Here is a 14,031-nt window from a genome sequence, read left to right on the forward strand (position 1 = left end):
CCTGAGATTTGAACCAAACTGGCCTCTGAACTGTGTTGAGGTTGGGCAGAGTTGAGCTCTCTTCCTGTAGCTTCTGAGACGCTGTGTTTTTACTGATATTCTCCCTCTGCCCCTGTCCTTAGCTACCACAAGACCACTTTTGGTGCATTCTTACAAGCTATGTCTTAAAAGGCATCATTTTAAGTCAGAGTTCCAATTATTATGTTAGACTCTTTAGAGGGAGGACCATTACTGGAGGAAACTGAAAAATGCCAAAGCTGTCAGGAAATGATTAGGTTTCTACCAGTGTCCCCAGTGTCAGGGGAGAATGCTGTTTCCTTAAGTCCTGCCACACTTAAGTGAATAGGGAGAGAATAGATTGGGAGAGGAACCTGTTAGGAGCCACATATTTCTCCTTAGCAAGAGGACTTGGATTTAAAATTGTCACTAGGAACTTCACCCACCAGCCCCCAAGCACACTTTGTTATGTGGTGGCATCAAGACCAAAGTTAATGATTCATTTTGGAGCTTACTTTTCCTATTGAACTTTCCTGTCTAGGTTATGGTGGGATATAGCTAAAATAAGTATAATTTGTACTTACTCTCTGAATAAACCAAACAGATATCAAAAGCTGAAACAGAATTTTATTATTTGCTCTTTATTATACTCTTTTGAGAGCTTCATTGAAATATAATTCACATACCATTAATTCTCACATTTACTCTGTAATTCACACAATACTCCATGGTTTTTAAGAGATTCATATATTTGTGCAACCATTAGCACAATGTAAGTTTAGAACATTTTATCACCCCAGAAAGAAACCTCACACCCATTATCAGTTCCTCCCCAGTCTGGACTCCATCTCATCCCCCATGCCCTCACCACTCCCCAACCACATCCTAGGCAAACACTCATCTATTTCCTGAATCTAGATTTACCTATTCTGGGCATTTTGCATGAATGAAATCATATGTGTCATCTTTTATGTGGGCCCTAGTCAGTTAGCAGCATGTTTACCATGCTCATCCAAGCTCTGGCATAAGCCAGTACTTTATCCCTTCCGAAGGCTGAATAATATTCTGTTGTATGGATAAACCACATTTATTTATCCATTCATCAGTTGATGGACACTTATTTTTTTCACTTTGGTGCTATTATGAATAATTCTGCTGTGAACATTCATGTACATGCTTCTATGTGGGCATATTTTCAGTTCTCATGAATATAGACCTATGATTGCAGCTGTTGGAATATGTGGTATATAAATTTTCAGTAGCTGCCATTACAAATTACCACAAATTAAAGATATTAAAAATATAGCTGGGTGTGGTGGGGCATGCCTATAATCCTCGCACTTGGGAGACTGAGGCAGGAGGATTGCTGTGAGTTCGAGGCCAGCCTGAACTACATAGTGAGACCTTGTCTCAGGAAAAAAAAAAATAAATAAATAAATAAATTTATTTATTTAATTTATTAAAAAATAGAAGTTTAGGACAGAGTCTAAAATCAAGATGTTAACAAGGCTGTGCTCCCTCCAAGGCTTTTGGTGATCCTTCCAGGTTCTGGTGGCTCCAGAACTCCAAGGACTCTTGTCATTGGATTTAGGGCCTAACCAGGTAATCTAGAATGAACCCATCTCAAGATTGTCAATCTAACTTCTGTAAAGACCTTTTTTCCAATAAGGCCACATTCATAGGTTTCAGGGCTTAGAGTGTGACATATCTTTTTGAGACCACCAATTCTGAGTACCTTTTCACGAGTTTACTGGCCATTTGTTACCTTCCTTAAAGAAATGCTTGTTCAGATCCTTATTCATTTTATATTTAAGTGATGTGTCTTTTTATCCTTGAGTTTTAGGAGTTCTTTATATATTCTGGATACAAGTCATTTGTCACATATATGACTGGCAAGTATTTTATCCCATTCTGTGAGTTGTCTTTTAACTCTCTTAATAATGTCCTTTGCAGCACAAAAATTTTAATTTTGATTAAGTCCAATTTGTCTGTTTTTTCTCATCATTTGTGCTTTCAATGTCACTTCTAAGGACCCATTGACAAATCTGAGATAATAAAGATTTTCTTCTGATTGTTTCATAGTTTTAACTCTTACATGTAAATGTGTGGTTCACTTTAATTTTTAATTTTTATGTATTGTATAAGTTGGGAATTCAACTTCAATCTTTCTCATGGTCCAATATGTTTTGAAAAGACTAGTCTTTCCCCATGAAGTGGCTTTGACACTCTTGTTGAAATGAATTGACCATAAATGTCAATGACTGGGCTCTCACTTCTACCCCACTCATCTGTATGTCTCTCCTAATGGCATTATAGAACTTAGTTACTGTGGCAATTCTATATGAATTTTAGGATCAGTTTGTCAATTTCTTTAAAAAAAAACAACAGCTGGGATTTTTGAATCATGTTGAATCAATCTGGGAATGTTGCAATCCTATTTTTATGGTACTAGGGAATCAAATCCAGATCCTTGTACATACTAGACAAGTGCTCTACCATCCAGCTATATCCACAGCCCCTGTCCCTCTTTTCATTTCAAGAAAGGGTTCCCTAAGTTGCCTAGGCTGGCCTTGAACTTGTGATCATCCTGCCTCAGCCTCCTAAGTACCTGGGATTACAGGTGCATGCCACTATGCCCAGCTGACTATTGTAATCCTAATAATAAGTCACAATTCTTTTTCTGATAGATGTTTTATAATTTTATGTCTAGCTTTAGGTTATTTTTTGCTTATGTAAATGCAGGGCAAGAGGGCTTATGTTTCTTAAAATACTTTCTTTGAAGTCGTATGAGTCCTATTTGGCTTGCTAAGATTCTCCTAGTTTCAAAAAGTATTGGCATTTTTTACAGGATGTCAATTATTAGAGCTAATCATTAGCTGGTAATATAAAAAGTTACCATGCCAAAATAAACAGCAGCTTTTTTAAACTGGCTTTTTTAAAATTTAGTATAATGTCAATAATTCTAATGTCACTAAATTTAAGATTATTTTGTTCTCTTCATAATTTTAATCATATCAACTGTATACTTTACTATTAATTTATCTAATTGACCAATTTTATCTATTATTTTATCAGCAGTAAAGTTGTAGTGTTTGGTATATATTGTGTTCTAATAGAACACAATACAGTGGATGGTTTTCTTCTGTTTAATTCCATGCACAGTTAGTAAGAATATCCATTATGAACTAAATTAGGTACTAAAGCATTATGGGAAGTGCTAAGGTGAACAAAATCAAGGAGTTTCCCAAGCAGTGGAAGATGACGTGAGGAAGTAAAAAAAATGCTCTGTGGAGATAGGGCACCATCTCACCCATGTCAGAGGAAATAAGAAAGGCTTGTAAAGGAGAAGCGAAGTGGGACAACACAGAAGTAAAAGGGGAAGTAGGGAGAAGACATTCCATACTTAGAGGAAAATATCACTAGAAGTTCAGAGTGAGCTGCTGTGTAGCATATTTGGAGGCCACTATGCAATCTGATTTACCTGGACTGTAGAATGTGTAGCAGGAAGTAAGGATGGAGAAAAGTGGGAAATGTGGTTTGGCATGAAAATGTCAATATGTAGAACATTATTATAATTCAGGTAGCAGAGGAAGTTAATGGATTGTTTTTGTGTACAAGAATGATGCACTTGAGAAAAATGAGACCAATTTCATGGAATTTTAGAGATGGATGTTGTTTCCTACCTTTTCTTTCATTACTATCCTGAAAGAAAATGTTAATGAGACAAAAAAGTACTAAGAAATAAGATTTTGTCAGATAGTATTGAGCTATGGAAGGTCCCAAGTCATTATATAAATGCAGATTGTTCCCCTCCTAAGAAGCAACTTTCATTCCATTAGTGGGTGATGGATGTCACTCCCCCTGAGAATGCATGCGGAGCAAGGGAATTTGATTTAATTATTGAAAAAGATCTGAAGCCTCAACTCTGCTTCACTCTGCTGGAGAACAGAAGAATGTCTGCCATTTGCATTGTTAGTCCCTCAGCACCTAGCACAATGCCTAACACACAGAAGGCCCATAAATGCTTATGAAGGAATCATATTGAACTCACTTTCTTGGAAGAGATTGACTTGGCAAAGGCTCATTAATCATACCCCTTCTATCAGGCATTAAAACAAACAGAAATAGCTAAAAATATAATATGATTTCATCTCTTTTTTTTCCAATCAGAGTTTAAGTTATTTATTTAAGCCATCTCTTGCCACAAGCAAAGGGATGGAAGATTGGTATGATGGTCATCATCTGATACAAGTAAGGAAGGTGAGCTTAAGGTCCCATACATTTTTCTGGTCTGAATGAGTAATGGTCCAAATCAGAGCTTCGGTCCCCAATGCCTAGATAATGGTCCAGATTCTCTTTATTCATCTTCATAGCCAGTCGGAAGCGGATTCACATGAGGGTTATGGAATAGAGTATGGTCGCCATCTCCCCATGGAAAGGGCTTGGTCCTGATGCGGAGGTGGGGGTAGGCGATGAACTCGGGTCTCTCCTCCTCTCCGTGGAGCGACTTCAGGAGAACATTTCAGAACATGCTCACTCCCACGCCGGGGAGCGCCACGAAACAGGTGAGGGCCTTCCACATTCGAGCTGAGCCCTGCTCGCCCTGTGGGCGCCACTCAACATAAGCCGCCCCACCTGCGGGCGGGACCGGCCTAGCAGCCGAGAAACCCTGGAGGCAGCTATCGCTGCAGCCACCATTTTTCTAAAATGATTTCATCTTAATAACATTCTGAGAGATACTGGAAGAGCCAGCCTCCTGTTTTCCACCGGCAAAGTTAAGCAAAAGCCTAAAGCAATTACCTTGAGATTCTTGTCAAAGATGGAGGAAAATCCAACAACTCTGCTTTTATCTTGGTCTTGCTACAGGAAACTATGCAAATTGCCCAAGAGTGAAATGATTGAATGTGTGTTTAAAACAACAATAAATTGTTCATTAACATTTGGGATCAATCCAAGTCTTGCTAAAGGAACTAAAACATTTTACTTGCATTCGTATTGAAATCCCTGCTTCACTGTACTTTAAAATTTGAAATAATGGTCCCAGTGTTCTCAAAATCAAGACCTCTTACATTATTTTTCCTCTCTGAGGAAAGATTTTTGCCTAGGAAATTATGTTTATTAAGTAAATAACCCATCAATTTTCTAGGAGACTATCGGTGTTGCTTTTGCCAGCCACAAACAAAATTGTTGGCCTATGAAGCCTCATCGTAAATAAACCAACAGTTCCATCTGGCTTTTTGAAATAAAAATATTACTTTTCAATTCCCTGTTACAGCTTTTAAGGACCCCCGGGATCTGACTTTTCAAAATCAGGGCCATGAATCTTGAAGGTTTCTCCTCAGCGTGTGGGGATGGGCAGGGAATTGAAGGGATAGTATAAACACAGTACATCATTCTAGAGCATCAGTTTTACTCTCACATTTTAAAAAAATGAAGTATAGAACAAAATTTTAGGGTGAAATGCATGACCAACACATGTGTTAAGGTAAAACACTTTTAAGATAAAACAGAATTTGTAGGGCTGTTTGAATTTGACCCCAGTGTCCTGGGGTGAAATACTGATATTCTCTGAGATGATGTGCCACTGGGGGGAAGTGCTAAGACACCCCAACCTGGATGCTGAAATACCTCTCATTTCTCATGTGCCCTTCAGAATGCTATTCTGAAGGCTATTTGGGCCTCGGGGTCCAGTTGCTTGTATTCCAAAGTAGAAACTCCAGAATAATACTACCAGTTAATCTATGCATCCTCAGCATCCCTTCTGCTAATAGAAGCTCCTCCGGCTATTTTGGTGAGCATTATTGAAGCTCTGTAGGTGCTACTTCTGGAATGTAGATGTTGGATTAGGATCTTTCAGTGCTCACTATGGACTCTAGGAGTACAGATCACTAATTTCTTCTAAGGGGGACACATACACTAAAGCCAGTTTGTACATCCTTGTCTATTTTGCTCTCCTTGCTGTATGACTTTTAAATAGATGATTGATGGTAGAGCCACTTTTGCTCCCAGGTGTCCCTGGACTCCCAACTCAAGGCCTTTACCATCCTCCACCCCATGACAAGTATGGGGACAGAGGTCTTTCTCAAGCCCACCAGGTCCATGACACCTTTTCATCTCCAGGTGGGTCCTACACACCCAAGGCTCTGAGTGATGGCCCAGCACACCTCTCTTCCCCATCTCTGTGGAAGGACCACTCTTGTGTGTTGGGTGCCTGGAAGCACAACTTTCACCAAGACTGTCCCTCTGCAGGGCCTCTGGGAAGGTTTAATTTCTAGGCTTTTAGCATATTTTTTAAAAGAAAAGAAATACATAACCAAACGGGATCAAAAGTGGTACTTCAAGAATGTTCCCATGTAACAAATAAGAACTTTTAACATGTGCGAGTACTGCTATGGTCTCCTTGAGAGCTAATGTGTGAAGTCTAATTTAGGACCTTAATGAATACAAGGCCTCAGGCAATGAATCTTCCAGAGCCCCAGGGACAAGGGAGCCTCTGGTGTAGACTGTGGAAACCAAAGGCCTCTCAACCTTCTACGGCCCAGGTGAAACCCAGATCCCTAAAGCTTGAAGTTTCTGCTTCTCTCCCAAGCAGAGGGAAATCCCTCTTTCCTCAGTGAGTCAGCTAACTTACCCCCAAGCTATTCTGCCTCTGGGAATGGCCTTCTACAGCTGTCAGAGGGCAGCCCTTTCCATTTGCCCAGGGTGGTTGGGAGGCTGCCCCAGCCACAGTTTTCTCCTGATGTTCTAAGGGTGTCAGTGTCGTCTGGGCCCAGAGCCAGTGGCCCAGAATTAGAGAGCCTGCGGGTATTGCTGGTTGGCCTCTCAGCTCAGGGTACTCTCAGGACAGACTGAATTCAATAGAAAGTCCACACAGTGACCCTTCAAGATTGAGAGGGCCTCTAAAGGACCATATATCCTGGGGGCTGTGGGAGTTGCAGTCCAGTATCATTCTTAGGGGAGCAGTAGGCACATGGGCATATTTTGTTATTCTTTAAATGGTGTATGGTATTCTTCAAAGCTTTAAAAAAGTTAAAAAATATGTCTCCTCATATCCACTTAGGAACAAGATGAGGTGAATATACAGATAAATAAATCAGTGTCTTGACCTATAAACACGTCTTTCTCTCACCCAGCACCTGGTCAATGTTTCTTATGAAGACACACATGTTCATATTTTACCCCCACAAACCAAATACTTCCAGATCAGCTATGTGAAGAAGGTAAGTGGCCTTTGGCTACCTTCCCTCTCCATGGTGCTCTTTGGTGGGCTGTAGTTTTCCAGGTCTCAGGCCTGTTTGGGCAGTGGGAGTGTTTTGTGTTGTCACAGTGCTGTGCTCTGTGAGGTCTGGAGCTTGTCACAATGAGAACCTACTTGCTTTCCAGGAAAACCGCCTCATCCCTGGCTTGTCCCTCACAGTCACCATTACATTTTATCCAGATGAGTGGCGATACTATTATGACTGCATCCGTGTTCACTGTAAGGTATGTTTCCTAGAAGTGCTTTTTGTTGAGAGGTGGCTGGGCACTCAGTGAAGGAAGAGAGAGATGGACTGGTGGGTCAGAGCTTCCTCAGCCCTGCGCCAAGTGTTCCTCAGGCACCAGTCGACTGGTGTGCAAGGGTGCGGTCCAGTGACACACACACCCATTGGGCTGCTGAGAACCTAGGCAGGCTCAGGACACTGTGCTGCAGGTGTCCCAGGGCCCTGTGCCAAAAACTTCCTTTACTGTGTGGCCATGTGCTCCCTTAGGTGCTAGACTAAAAAAGGAGCGATCACTCAAGTCATGATTATAAACTCCGTTGACTGACCTGAGTCTCCTGTGACAGTGTTCACAAAGAGAGCCCCGGAGGTCTCGGGGCCTGACTTAGGAAGCTGTGTGGTGTGGATTCTTCTGAGCCTCTTCTAGGTCCTCCATGTCACATTCTAACCTCCAGAAACAGCTTCACTTCTTGCCAGTTCTTCTCTTAAAATGGCCATCTGCACCCCTTCCTTTCTCTGTGTTGCATGCCCAGTTCTGAAACTCAAGAAAAGTCAGTTAACTACATTCTTAGTATTTCAAACCTGAAATGGAAGAGTGGGATGTGGTAACCAATGAGTTCACTTTTATTGCTTGCAATCTGTACAATAAGGAGATTTATCACAAAGACATTTTATTTTGAGTTTTATTTTTTATAAAAGTCATGGCAACTTGTGAATTTAATTTTAATAAATTGATAGCATTGTCTCATTGACTCACATCATATTGGTGATGCTTCTACACAGAGGAAGAAGCAATCCCCAGATCTAAGACACCTCAAATATTTTAGATCAAGAAACACATTTCCTTAATAATATGACAAACCATTGTTATTTGGGGGAGTTTTAATTTTTTTAAAAAAGCCTAAAAAAGAAAATAGGATATGCTTTTCAGAATGGGTATCCTCTACTAAGCAGAAGGAAAATTTCTAGACTAGGCATTGTGTAGAGTGCCATTTATAATAATGCACATTTCCTGCCACTTATAATAGTGCTCATAGCAATAGGCAATATGTAGGGAGCACTTCTGATTTTTTTTAAGATTGTCATCTGCTTTCATTCTTAAAAACACCTGTGAGGAAATGTATGATTGTCTCCATTTTGCAAAGGAAGAAATGGTTAAAGGTCTTGCTCAAGGTAATACATTTTGCAGGACTGGACCCAGGTCTTTGTGCCAGTATCACTCTCTATTCTGTGCTGTCCAAATCAGATGATTCTGTGCTGGTTTCTCCTTCTTTTGGGCCATTAAAAAGTGTCTCAGCATTTGCTTAAACAGGAGCAAATAGTACAGTCTTCATAGCTACATGAGCGCCTCATTACCTTCAGCTTTCTCAGATGATAGTGAACATCATTTCAATGAAATGTACTTAAAATTTTCTACACCTTATGTCTAAGAAAACAATATTTCTAATGTACTTAAGTACTAAATTTAAGAGAAAAATTTAAGGATAGAAAATCAGATAAGAAAGTAAACATCTACAAGTTTGTCTTTAAAAATAACAGTTTTCAAAATGACTAACTTGATCTTTTCTCATTAATTTTAGGGAGACAATACCTTGCTTGTTCCTATCCATGCCTATCCCGTCATGAACACCCTGGACTTTCCCACATTCATAAATCTATCCAATGTTCTCCTTGGTGAGAGGTGAGTCACCAAAATGAAGTGGCAAGATGTCATATGATATAAAAAATAAGAGATATACAAATAGAAACTTAGATTTTTCTAGTAGAGGTTCATCCTTCCACCTGAATTAGACTGGACTTAATAATTGCAAAGGCAAAGCAAAATAAAATAAAATACAAAAACCAAGTCAAAATATTGTAAGAAAGAAAGGTCACTTAACTGAAAGGCAGGCAGCATGGAAATGGGCACAAGCCACTGAGGGCCAGTTGCATCCGGTTAGAATGAGGAGCAGCAGAACCAATTTGGTGGTGGTAGAGGCTTATGACCAGTGAATGTGAATTTCAGGATTCTTCTTCATCCTTTTTAATTTTATGTATTTATTTATGTATTTTGCACTACCTGTTGTCCATGAGTAGAAATTCAAAGTTTAGACCTGGAACAAATATTTTGATTCAGATGATGTGTGAGTCTCTTCCCCTACCTCTGTACCTTTCCAATGAACCTATGATTCAGCATCTCTGTTTACTTTAAAGAAAAACTCCTTAAAAATTGTAAAGTGTGTGATATATACAAAAGAGTATATGATAATTTATGCTTTAAAAAGTAATAATAAGGAATATTATTGTAAGGCATAAAACATAGTGATAGCCTTGCAATCACTACTCTGAATCTTGAGATAATTTGCTTTAATAGTTTTAGCACGTGCACCCCCAAATAACCCATCTTTGGCTTTGCCAGCTTTTGCTCTTCCATAAATGGAACTGTAAGTTCTTTAGCAACTTGCTTTTTTCATTGAACATTATGTTTTTGTGATTCAGCCATGTAAATGTATACTGCTATTGTCCACTGCTACAAAGTGTCCTGTGTATGAATTTAGCACAAATTTTACCCACTGCTGATGGGCTATAGATTATTTCCACTATTTTTTTAATGTGATGAATGTTGTTCTTGTATATCTTTGTTCATGATTCCTGGGGCACAAGCTCTAGAGTTTCTCCAGGGCATACACTTAGAAGTGGAATTGCAGGTCACGGCCTAGGTTGGTTGTTGCCGTGAAATGCCAAGCTGTTTCCCAAAATCGTTATATGGTTATATGTTATATGTTTCCCAAAATGGTTACACATCCATCTACTGCCAACACTGGGTACTATCAGCCGGTCACATTGTGTTAGTAATATATATTCTTGGCTCCATGCTCTTCCATTCTCCATTCATTTGCTATTCCACCCCAACCCTTCCTGCCTTCACCATGTCCTTGTCCAATCAGGGAACCCAAGAATCTAAAAATTGAATCCATCCTTGTGATACCTACTCACTCTATGTATTGTGAGACAAACAAGCTATTGCCTTAAAGTGGACAAATATAGCAATTTTTATCAAAATCAAAGCAGCAGAAAACAACTTTCAAGTTCATTAATTTTTCTCTTTCTGTTTTCTTTTTTTTTTTCCTCTCCACATATTATTTTTTGTTGGGATCATAAGCCAGACTTATGAGTTGAGAAAAATGATTTATTAAACTGGTGAGGATAATATGCACTATAATGCAGACATAATCAGTCTTGGGTTCTTTAAACAAAAATCTCCCCATCTCTAAAGGGCCCTTCCCCAAGCTGTTTTGTACATAATACCCTTTATTTTTAACTAGAATGAAAAATTCATCTAAGCAGTTTATATAACTGACTTATTGTTTTTAATGATATAATATTTTTTAAAAATATTTCAGAAGGTAAGCACATTACTTTTTTCCTCCAGATATTCTGGTGGGAGGCAGCAGCTCTCCAAGACTTTATGTCCTTTATGTAATAGCTTTTTAACCAACTTTTAACTACTCAAACCCATCTGTACAACTTTTCATCTAAAATATGTGGGAACAGGACAGGGGTGAAGCCCTTCACTTAGAACACTATTAATCCTAGGCTACCTTTGGGGTTGAAGGTATCCTTTGAGTGGGTTCTTTATTCAGCATTCATTTCATTCATTCATTTATTGAATGCCTGGAATGTGCTAGGCACAATGTTAGGTACGTCTTAGTTCATTTTCTGATGCTATGGCAGAATACCTGAGGATGGGTGAGTTATAAAGAAGAGAAGTTTATTTGGCTCACAGTTCTGGAGGATGAGAAGTCCAACAGCATGATGGTGACATTTTCTTAGCTCCTGCTAAGGAACTAATGGCTGATGGGCTAGCAGATGAATGTAGAAAACAGAACACAGGGGCCCCTCTGTTGTGTCAACCCATTCTCACAGGAACTAGTCTAGCCCTATGAGGGGGAGAACCTACTCACCACCATGAGGATGAACCAGTCCCCCAAGAAAGGCCTGTCTGTCTGTCTCTGTGTCTATCTGTTTCTCTCCCCTCATCCCCTGTACAGGGCCTTCACAATGAGCTGCATCCCCAGCCCTTTTTATTTTTTATTTAATTAAATATTTCTTTTCAGGCAAGGTATCACTAAGTAGCACAACCTAAGTACATTTATAGTGTACTTTTTTCAGAGTTCTATTGAGATCTAACTCACATGTAAGTATACTGATTTTAAATACAATTCATTGGTTTTCAGTATGTGCAACTATCACAACAATCAACTTCAGAACATTTTTATAATCCCAATCTCATACTCACCTCCCATCCCCCACCCTCAAACTTCCCAGTTGTAATCAAACTCTGATTCGTTTTCTGTTTCTATGAGTTGGTCTATTCCAGACATTTCATAAAAATGAACTGACTTCTTCCATTTAGCATGTTTTCAAGGGTCATCCAACTTGTGATTCATCCAGCTTGTGTCAGTACTTCATTCCTTCCTATTGCTGAATAAGATTTCATTTTATAGACACACCACATTTTATATATGCATACATCAGTAAATAGATATTTGAGTTCTTTTCACTTTGGGGCTATTATTATGAATACTACTGTGAATATTTTATGTATGGTTTATATGGATGTATGTTTTTATTTCTTTTGGCTATATACCAAGAAATGGAATTGTTAGATCATATGCTCACTCTATATTTAACATTATGAGGTACTATTAGACTGTTTTCCTGAGAGGCTGTACCATTTATATTCCTACCAGCAATCTACAAGGATTCCAATTGTGCATATTCTCTTAAATGTCTAAATAAAGCGACCATTTCCATAGCTAAAGAAGAGACAATGTATATTATGAAGAAATATATACTTGATAAAAGAACACAAATTCAGCAAAAGGAGAATTCAGAAGGATATGTTTTCACTTTTATATAGAATTGATTTGGATAAAATTTGTAGGGAGTTTGCTGTTATTTTATTTTATTATTTTATCTTATTTTATTTTTTGAGACAGAGTCACTGTGCTGTCCAGGCTGGTCTCTACCTCAAGCAATGTTCCTGCATCAGCCTCCTAAGTAGCTGGAGCTACAGATGCACACCATCACACCCAGCAGAGTTTGTGTTTAATACCACTAATTTTTCGTTTTTACTTTGGGTTGCTTCTGTGGTCTTCCCAGAGTCTCTCTGAGGACTAGACAGTACTTAGGTCCATTTTCTACAAGGTCACCAACTGGACTTGTTTATATTCATCAGCTACATTTTCAGTGGCTGGGTCTGATGGTTGTAAATTTTTCTTGCTGAGATAAAATGCTATGTGGACCCTTGCCAACTATAAACAACTTTGGTAGCTTAAGGTCTGGTAAAATATACTCCGACAGCCTCTGTGAATAACAAGCAGTTGCATTCCAATTTCTGTCCAACATCTCTAAGTCAAACACAATATCATGAGGTGCTGAGGACTTGCAGCCCTCATTTCCTTCTGTAGCTAAAACTGTGGTTTATAAGCAGGTAAACCTCACTATGAAGGGCTGTTAAGTTTGGTAATCACTCGATATCCTAGAGTGTTGTAGATAAAATGCAATCTCATCCTTCCTATATGTATAAGTAAATAAGAACATACTTATATTAGTTATGTAAGTTTTATATCATTCCATTTCCATGGTCCCAAAAAGATTTGTTCATCTTGCTCTGTAGTTTTTGCAACAGTGTGTTTCTGATACCAAATAACTAGTTGAAATCGGTGGCAAAGCCAGTCAGTTGACCAGTAGTTGTCAACTCAATTGATCCTCCTGGCACCAAGCTGACTCTGCTGACCAGCTGGTTAATGTTCTATGGACAAGTTCCCATGAAAGTCACCTGGGGAAGGGATGAGAAATCTAGGAGGGTCCATTCTGGATCTGGTCCCATAAGCAAGGCACCCTTGGGTTCACATAGCAATCAGGTCATCTCAGAGCAGCAGAGGTTGTATGGATCATGGGGCCACATTAATGACACTAACAGAGAAGATTCCTGGCTACTCCATTCCAAAACTAGGGTATTTTACTTTCTGGAACTTTTAAGGCATAAGTTTAAGAATTTACCAAAGGATGCTTTTCCTTAAGAGTAAACCTCATGACTGGTTTTAGAAAGTATGGGAATGACCAATGTCAGAATATGATGTCCTAATGTCATCAAGTTCTCTCATTGCCTCTAGATTTTTAAGGCATCTGGGCCGCTTAGAAATGTTTATTCTTAAACTATTGCTGAGAAAGAAGATTGATGGTGAGAGTCTGCCCCAGCGCTGATGGCAACCATCCCAAAGTTACACTGTGCCAATTCTGAATCTTTTTATGAGGGAGTCAAGAGCCAGCTGTAACTGTGTTAGAAAGAAGGCATCAGAAGATAAAATTGGTCTGCATGAGGAGTTTTTGAAGGCCTCTCTACTTGAACAGAAAAAAAAATTCACATTTGTTCAATTTGTCAAGGGGAATGTGCTCCTCACTTATGCTAGGGGTTCTTTTTGTGTGTCCCAGACTCACAGATGATTGGAAGAAGCAGCAGCATTTTATGAAAGCATTCCAACAAGGGTGGCCTGAGCCTGTCAACATG

General features: G+C 39.1%; 1 protein-coding gene and 1 pseudogene across 2 annotated transcripts in view; one reads left to right on the top strand and one right to left on the bottom strand.

Moving 5' to 3' along the window:
* Window positions 1-14,031, top strand: part of Cfap221 (cilia and flagella associated protein 221) — a 159,260-nt gene that overhangs the window by 12,804 nt on the left and 132,425 nt on the right. For both annotated transcript variants that reach the window (XM_087198033.1, XM_087198036.1), the window contains exons 4-6: window positions 7,131-7,217; window positions 7,381-7,479; window positions 9,056-9,156. In XM_087198033.1, coding sequence (XP_087054159.1) covers window positions 7,131-7,217; window positions 7,381-7,479; window positions 9,056-9,156 — 287 coding nt within the window. The remainder of the gene's footprint in view (window positions 1-7,130; window positions 7,218-7,380; window positions 7,480-9,055; window positions 9,157-14,031) is intronic.
* Window positions 4,164-6,182, bottom strand: LOC110344017 (cytochrome c oxidase subunit 6A1, mitochondrial pseudogene; annotated as a pseudogene).

This window comes from Heterocephalus glaber, unplaced genomic scaffold, assembly GCF_053883595.1.
Source record: "Heterocephalus glaber isolate CG9 unplaced genomic scaffold, H.glaber_assembly_v1.0 deba00000347, whole genome shotgun sequence".
In the NCBI taxonomy this organism is placed as follows: domain Eukaryota; kingdom Metazoa; phylum Chordata; class Mammalia; order Rodentia; family Bathyergidae; genus Heterocephalus; species Heterocephalus glaber.